The 8,824-nt window shown below is 42.1% G+C and overlaps 1 protein-coding gene across 1 annotated transcript; it reads left to right on the forward strand.

The window, feature by feature from the left end:
• Nucleotides 1-1,390: 1,390 nt before the first annotated feature.
• Nucleotides 1,391-8,410, forward strand: LOC102562844 (glutamine amidotransferase-like class 1 domain-containing protein 3, mitochondrial). The gene is made up of 4 exons (XM_019481854.2): nt 1,391-1,554; nt 5,538-5,709; nt 6,424-6,625; nt 7,219-8,410. The coding sequence occupies exons 1-4, from the start codon at nt 1,447-1,449 to the stop codon at nt 7,409-7,411; spliced, it is 675 nt and encodes a 224-aa protein (XP_019337399.1). The 5' UTR covers nt 1,391-1,446; the 3' UTR covers nt 7,412-8,410.
• The last annotated feature ends 414 nt before the right edge of the window (nt 8,411-8,824 follow it).

Here is an 8,824-nt window from a genome sequence, read left to right on the forward strand (position 1 = left end):
TCCCTCCAACACCTCCTCGTCAAAAGTGGTGCCTGAGGCTTCTGCCTTGTTTGCCCCCCTCAGTATGCTACTTCACAATGCTGTAGAGAACAAACATATAATGATAGTAGGTTCTCAAACTTTTTCGGGTCCCATGCCCCTTCTTAAATTTGTTATACTGCTGTGTATCCATATTATCCATGTAATAGACAATAACTGACACTTTCTGTCTCTGCCATTACACAGTAGTTTCCCCAGCAACCTGAGAGATATTGCAGAGTTGTTCCTCATTTTTCTCTTCCTTTCTCTCCATTTACATTTGCCTTCCCCCTTCTTCTGCTTTTCTATTCCTTCAGTTTCATATGCGTTAGAAGTTTGTTGGATATTCCCAGCGGTAACATGTAAACACCTGGTGCTTGACATCACTGGTTTTTAAGAAATGCTGGTAATAACTGCAGATGCTTATGTGTGGTGATGGGAAGGCACTGTGTGCCTGTGTGCATAAACAAAGTGCTCCCCCAAAACATATATTTTTTAAATAAAGGATAGGTGTCATACACTGTCTCAATGGGATGATAAAGATCAAATAAAAAGTGTTTTATTGCTAATCTCAGAAGACTGTAGGGCTGTGTGAAGCTTCGGTAGTGTTCAGCCGTGTCACATGAGACTCACCTTCCTTTATGGCAAGAGAATTTATGAGCCTCAAAACCCAGAGGGCACCCAGTAAAATGAAATAATGGCAGGTGCATTAAGATAATCTTTTTCTGGATTGGAGGATGTTTCAGGATCTTGGGCCAAATTTGTCACTCTGTAATATCACTGTTACTGCCATCAATGGTATAAAAATGGTGCAGTGGATTGAGCTCTTTGTTTCTAAACTGTGGGCCCCAAATCCATAAAACTAATATGTTTGTCTGAAGAATTTATGTTGTTTGGATATAGCAGCTGAAACCTGAGAACTTTTAACAAAGGAAAAGGAAAATCTGTTAAAAGAGCACTACTACTTGTGCAACAAAGGGTTAAAAAGTGTAGGACCTGAATCCACCCCTTGCATAACTCAGTGTCCTGAATGGGATTAAACTAGGAATTAATTTTGGTCAGTTAGTGCCTCAGTTAAATCCCACTGCACATAAATATGTCTCTGTGCATTAGCTTTCAATATAGTAGAAAATTGATTGAAGAAAGGAAAGCAACACAGCTGCTGAGCTGAACAGCTCAGGTCAATGGGGGATTCCCCTTGGGGCAAGGCACCTTGGAGCGGTAGCACCTGATTATGGAAACAAACAACATTTATACCTGTCTCAGGGAAATGGAAAGTTTCCTGCCAGTAAAACGCCTCTTGCCCAACCCAGATAGCCCCACCTGCTCCTGGGATGGGATCACCTGCTATAAAAGGCTCAGGGCAGTGAACAGCAAGACATATTAACTCCAGCCTCCCATGAAAATCCACCTACTCTGACTCTGAACATGGGCAAGAAGGTGGCCATTGTCTTGGCTGGCTGTGGTGTATATGATGGCAGCGAAATCCATGAGTCTTCTGCTGTGCTGGTGCATCTCAGCAGGGAGGGGGCACAGGTAAGAAACATACTGGCTCTGGTGACCAGTTTTGTCTCTTCTACAAATCCTCTTGCCTTGTTCTGCTCTTTACCATACCCCTATTGCCAGATGCAGTTTGGGGATCTGAGCATCTTTGCTGATCACTGGAGAAGGAAGTCACACAGTCTTCTCCAAGGTTAGGTGCTGGTTCCTTTGGCTGTGAGAGTGATCAGACACAATGGTGATGGGCACAATAATACAAGCATAGATTGTTATCCCCTTAAAATATCCAGAACCCCTGCAATACAAAGAATCTGACTGAGCTCTGTGCTGTCTCTCTGTAAATCTGTAAGCAGCTTCCTTAAATATGTGTCTCTCCTGCAACACCGTAGCTCCGTTTTCCTTGTGGCCTAGACATTTCCTCCTTTGGCACTTCCATGTCTGTTTCATGCACATTCTTTTTTTAAATTCTGTTTTTGAACATAAAACATAAAAACAGAATCCACTCGAATGGCTCTTGCTGGTTAAACTGAAACAGTGTAAAACAACCCAGCAGCGACCAAGAAGCTGCTTTGGTAACTGAACCTGAATTGCACTGATTGCCGAGGGAAAGAAATATTGTGTGATGTCACCCTTTGAAGCTGACATATCTGGCCAGACTCTCCATTGCCATAACTCTCTGTGATTCTGTTGTCAATGGACCAATGCTGATTTATACCAGCTGAGGGTCCAACCCATCTAATTCCAGAAGTATCCGGATACCTGTTCTCATTCATTTAAACAATGGAACCCTTTCAAAAGCTGCACTTGCTCCTCTTGTTTTTCACTCCTTCATTTCTTCTGCATTCAGTCTCCCTTCCCGGTGCTTAGAGCGGTCTGCTTCCCCATGCCTTAAGCGAAGGAGCCCTCTAATGGAGGAAACTGGCATACTTTTCACTCAATACATTGAAAGGGGTTTTTTTTCCCCTTTCCTGGTAGGAAGTTAGTGTAACGGCTCCCAATCTTTATGTAACTGAACTTCCCTCTCTTTTGTTCCATACTAACTGTCACATAGAAAATCTCTTTGCAGCAGAAGAAAATCCAAGTTTTTCCAACACATTGTAGTAATCTGATAGGAAGAATAATCTGTTCTTGGTTTTTTTTATTATTATTATTGTTAGTTTTTCACGAAGGAGAGGGTAATAGTCCTCCTTCTCCCTCTCCCCACAAACATGAGAAGAGTGTGCCAGATTCTGCTCACTTACGCTACTGTGGGCGTGTTTACATGTGATGCTACGTCACCATAGCAACACGCTATGCCGACATAGTGATGACCAGCAAAAACTGTGGCGCCGCAGTTACTTTGCTGTAGCAATGCAGTCTGTCATTATAGTATGCTGCTATGGAGATGTAGCAGCTAAAAATAACAGTGCAGCTGGCACCATGCAGTTTGGGCTGTTACTGCGCGGTCATTTAGTAATACTAAATGACCGCACAGTAACAATGGTACCATATGGCCACATGTAGACATGCCCTGTAACTCTGGATTTCTTCCCTCTCTTCAGGGAAGCCACTTCACACATACAAGGGTGGAGTTCCTCTGAAGTCAATGGGTCTGATTTTTTTTCCCTCCACACTGGGCATGTCTACACGTGCATTTACACTGGCTTAAATTTACTGCGCATTAAGTTACTGCCATTAATAGGCCAGCATCTACACGTGCAAAGTTAGTCCCAAGTCATTCCACACATATAGTGCATTACACAGTCTACACATTCATTACTGCGCAGTACCCAATCGGGCTCAAATTTGAGACCTGCATGATGCAGGTCTCAAATTTACGCTCAGGTCAGTAAACCATATTTACTGTTCAGTATGGGTGTGCATGTGTAGACATGTACCTGTGCTGTGCAGTAATTTCAACTACTGTGCACTAAATGCGCATGTGTAGTTATGTCCACTGTTATGTCATTTTTATTGCAGTATATAGCTTGGGTAGCTATTTTGGACTTCCACTAGTGTAACTGAGAGCAGAGTTTTGCCACAGTGTTAGTGCTGGTAGTTTCCCCACACTGAGAAATCATGAACCAATGAGTGGCTTTAGCATGGGCCCAGAATTCTGAACCCAGCAGTAACTGGGACTTGCCAGGTAACTCCTATTGCAAAGAAATGGGCAAGCTCAGAGGGACCAACCCTACTGTGTGATACTCACCTGGATTCTACTTCTGAACACCCAGTGGTCTTCTTCAGAGACACTGAAACAGGATGAGATAAGTTCTTCTCCTGATCTTACCACTGATTTTCTGTGTGATGTTGGAAAAGTCACATCATCTCTATGTTTTCTTTCCTTCCTCCATCAAAGATGGGGATAGCACTACTTTCCCTGTCCCACAGTGGTCCGTAGAGCCTCTGAAGGAAGATGTTATAGAAGTGTGAAATCAGCTGTGATCTCAGGGAAAAATCAAGGGAGTTACTCTGGACTATAACATCAGTAATAACAGGAGTGAGGTTTACCTGCTGAGGACCTCAAGCAAGGGTTCACTACCATGTCCCTCCTCTTTACTAGACAACCATACTAAAAGCAGCTATGAAACTGACTGCTCTTAGTCGGTTGCTTTAATATTGCTTTAATACTGGCCCTAAGTAATACACATCATGTTCTGACGGGCTAAGGATCTTGGAGCTTTATCCAGCATCACTAGGCCAAGGAAGAGTTTTGCCATTACTTAAATGGTGCCAGGATTGGGCCCTAAATGAATAGTTACATGATTTACCCTGTTATTGATGCTTGTGTCTAGTAATTATGTGATACATAAAAGTTGGGACTTCATCAGCTTTAGTATAATCTTTCTTCCTTCAACCCAATGCCCAAGAAGTTTAAAAAGTGGCATATTCTGACAGTAACCATTGATAATGTAGTGACAAGCCATCATTTATAGGAGCATTGCCAGCAAATCAAGGGAAGTGATTAGTTTCCTCTATTTGGCACTGGTGAGGCCATATCTGGAGTACTGTGTCCAGTTTTGGGGCTGTCACTACAGAAAGGACATAGACAAATTGGAGATTTCAGCAAAAGGCAATGAAAATGTTTAGGGGGATGGAGCACATGACTCTGAGGAAAGGCTGAGGCAACTGGGTTTATTTAGTTTGCAGAAGCAAAGACTGGGGGGGGGGGGATTTAATAGCAGCCTTCAACTACCTGAAGGGTGGTTATAAAAAGGATGGAGCTAGATTGTTCCCAGTGATAGCAGATGACAGAACAAGGAGCAATGATCTCAAGTTGCAGCAAGGGAAGTTTAGGTTATATGAGGGAAAACATTCTTATTAGGAGGGTAGTAAAACACTGGAACAGGTTACCCAGAGAGGTTATGGACTGTCTACACTTGGAGGTTTTTAAGACCTGCATAAACAAAGTCTTGGCTGGGATGATCTAGTTGAGGATGGTCCTGCTTTGAACAGGGGGTTGGACTAGATGACCTCCTGAGGTCTCTTCCAACTCTAATTGTCTATGTTTCTGTGATATGATCTAAGCTGTGAAGCTAGGAACAGACATTGCACTTGTCCCTGGGTAAGTTGTGCCTGTTTTTTTTTTTCCTGGATCATAAATATCCTAGGACTGGTGTGTACACACATCACTCTTCTAATCAGGGTTTAATGAGTGACTGAATAGACCGCCACTTTTCTGCTATTGATTCAATGATGCAATCCCAAAATAGCCATTCAGAGGTACTTCGCGATGTCCCAAGATAAAATGTTAGTCCTTCTTATGCCATGAACCCTTTTATGATTTATCCTGAGATAATAGATGTAGATGTCTGAACAATTGCACTTTGTCCCAAGATAAAATGGTTTATCCTGGGATAATGTGACAGCTGTTTGTAGCTTCAGTGGTTCTGAGAACCACTATATTCCTGCTGTGCCCTTCACTATCAAAGCTTCACAAACATGGCAACCAAAGCATCCCCGTTCACTACCTAGTATCTAATAATACAGCTTAGAAAATGGGCCTCAGGGTAACAACCTTGTTATTCTTCTCATTCCAGGGAGAGTTTTATGCTCCTGATATAGACCAGATGCATGTGGTGGATCACGTGAAAGGTCAGCCAACTCAGGAGAAACGAAACGTGCTGATTGAAAGTGCCAGAATTGCTAGAGGCAACATCAAAGACCTGGCCAAACTGAATGTCAAGGAATTGGATGCTCTGATCATACCAGGTAGAACTGCTTGTGAAATATTAGTGACCCTGAGGAGCAGCTGTCCACCAGGATGATCTGGAGAGGAACCATATCATTTCAGTATGAAGAGAGGGTTTTAATGCAGGACAGGAAAGAGAAGGCATTCCTTTCACACAATCTGCTTTGACTGTTATTTTAACTGTAGCAATAAAGGAGCTTTCTTGGGAGAGAAAGGGAATATTAAATAGTATTTCACTATAGTAGCATTTGCTCTTCTTCTCTTGCTTGATACAAGAGGAAGACATAAAACTGGAAGATGTCCATTAGTAGGGACAGGAAATACAGGGAACATGTAGTATAAAACCAAATGGTGAAAAGTCGGACCAACCCTGGAAATGTGGCTATTGACTTCCGCTAGTACACATCAGGGATGAGGCCTGAATTAGAAGTTATTCTACCAACATGTTACATGACAACTTCAGAAAAGTAAGATAATGAATGAGGAGTGGGTTCATGGATAATGAACTACTACATCTCCAGCTAACTCTGCTGAGAGACCATGAAGGTCCTTTGCACTACTGTTTCCCAGCCTAAGAGGAAATTTCAGGCATTCAGATGTGGTGGTTTTGTACTGTTTTTCTAACGTGTATAAATGATACCATGCTTTAAGTCTACATAATCATAGTGGACTTGACAGGAAAATCTAAACTCGTGTAATCATATATTTTTTAATTTTTATTTTCCCATTGTTAGGTGGTTTTGGAGTGGCCAAAAATCTTAGTACTTGGGCTGTAGAGGGAAAGAACTTCACTGTCTCCAAGGCAGTGGAGGACACTCTGAAGGCATTCCATGCTGCCAAGAAGCCCATTGGCTTGTGCTGCATTTCCCCAGTGCTGGCAGCCAAAATCTTCCCAGGATGCGAGCTGACTGTTGGACATGACACAGAATGTGAGAAGTAAGTGCCACAGAGGTTTAATACACAGTCTGATCTTGAGATACCTATGCAGCACAGTGTTCCACCTCCCTCACAATCCTGGGGTAAGAAAAGCATCAGGTTATTGACTGACAAACCTAATTATGGTACATCCTATCACTACATCCATTTCCTTGCCTAAACAGACCAAGAATGTCATTGGGCATGACCTCAAAGATGGGGATGAATTCTCTAAGGGTCAAGAAATGAGGTGAACGTCACTTCATTTAACATTAGGTTAATAACTAAACCCCTAGGGCTTGATGAAAGTAGCTCTCTGGAGCTTCACAAAAGGATCCTAAAGGCCTCAATTTTTATTTTACTTAAGGTTTTTATTCATTTTGAGGGAGGGAGAAGTAGTTACAGTTTGCTTAGTTTACTCCCTTGACCATGGAGACATTCCCTTGCCACAGGCAAAGACCTGGCTTTCTCGTAGTAGCCATATGCTTATTTCACTATCTCTATTTCAGGGAGGCACCTAATGATTAATTTTTTTTTCCATTAAGTCTTTGGATGAGTCTTCCTCTGTTATGACTCCCATCATGCATCTGGTTTACTCTCACTTCTTCCTCTAGGTGGCCCTATGCAAAGACTGCTGAAACCATGAAGGAACTTGGCTGTAAACATGTAAACAAACATATAAATGAGATTCATGTAGATGCAAAGAACAAGCTGGTGACTACCAGTGCCTTCATGTGCAATGCCCCGATCCATGAGGTCTATGATGGCGTTGGAAAGATGGTCAAAGAAGTGCTCAGATTGGCTTAAATGCAAAACTACAGAATATGCTGTAAAATGGAGTCCAGGTCTCCTGACAAGGCATTGATTATACAATGTAGCCACTGAGTATGGAGCACCAGCCTACCCTTCCCACCCATTTGTGTCACAAGATGAATTTTTTATCAAGTTGAATCCTTTGCTACTGAACAATTATCAAGAAGGGGGACCTCTAGAAAAAAAATCTTGATTTCTTGCCACCCTTACCTTGCTAAGAGACACCATATAGTAAGCTGGCAATGCAATGGAAGCACTGGCAGCACCTATTCACATCACTGTATGCCAAGCTTCTAGTGGGAGGAGATATAGCAATTGTATGTGGTTCTGAATAGCTGAGGAATATGTCAGACATGAATGGACCAACCTGAACTTTCTCTTGGTTCGTCTCAAGTCCTAGATCTTGGTGCTAATACCTTTTTCCCTCCCCCGCCCCCTCCCCACAATCCCTGCTATGTTATGTTGCAAGACTTTTTACCAACATGTAAAGGCTCTAATGAAACACAAAATGTGTCAACTCCCACCTTGTGTTTCACCTCTTAGGAATAAAAGTAGAAACAGATCCAGAGAGAGGGAGAGACATTTTTAAAACTTCATAGAAATGGGGATATGGAGACCATTACAGATGTAATAAAAGACCCAAAACTTTTTAAGGAGATAACTATCAGAGTTGCTTTGAAGACTTGTTCTGTGGAACTTGAAAATCAGCCCTAGAATATGGGTGTACCAAGCTGCATCTTCAGCATCTTTATGCTCATGTTGGCAAAGTTACACTTGCCTGTTTTAAAACAATTGCAACCATGTAAGATGAGGACCTTTTTTTTTAAATTTGGGAAAAGGTATTCAGATTTTCCAAGAATTCAATTCCCTCAGTAGGTGCAAGGGGGCTAGCATTCCTATGAGACCCCAGCTATGCTGACATTTTCTGGCATGTATCACTTATATCAAAAGCTTGTCTTTCTACTAAATAAAATTAGAAACTTGTTAAATCTACTGATCTCTAACTACTGTGAGTTACTTTTGCATTGTACACTATAGTGGGGAGCACTGTAAATGTGATTGCTTTGTTCTTGCTCAGAGAAAATAGTGCAGAGAACTGTTGGCTATAAGCCTAGGCTTGTCTTCTGAAGCCATGTTAGGATTCTGATTCTGGGAAAAATAAAGTACATTTTACTGTTTTCTGCTACACAGGGAAATATCAATTATGCTGTTCCAGACTTGTCTTCTTTCCTGCCTCAAGTGATTAGGTAATAATAATGCAAAGCCAAGGGACATAGTTTAAACCCTAAGGTGTCAAGGGATGATCTAGGGCAGTGCTTCCCAACCTTTTCCTCAACATTACCCCATTTCCTCAACATGGCCCCTCACTCCCAACCCAGAGCTACCTGGCCCTTTCAGTACCCCTCA

Source organism: Alligator mississippiensis, chromosome 8, assembly GCF_030867095.1.
Source record: "Alligator mississippiensis isolate rAllMis1 chromosome 8, rAllMis1, whole genome shotgun sequence".
Lineage (NCBI taxonomy): Eukaryota > Metazoa > Chordata > Crocodylia > Alligatoridae > Alligator > Alligator mississippiensis.

Excerpts from the sequence above, each read along its gene's own strand:
- LOC102562844 (XM_019481854.2), top strand. The coding sequence starts at position 1,447 with ATGGGCAAGAAGGTGGCCATTGTCTTGGCTGGCTGTGGTGTATATGAT. Across the intron at positions 5,710-6,423 it reads GGATGCTCTGATCATACCAG|GTGGTTTTGGAGTGGCCAAA; the intron begins GTAGAACTGCTT and ends TCCCATTGTTAG. Across the intron at positions 6,626-7,218 it reads CATGACACAGAATGTGAGAA|GTGGCCCTATGCAAAGACTG; the intron begins GTAAGTGCCACA and ends TTCTTCCTCTAG.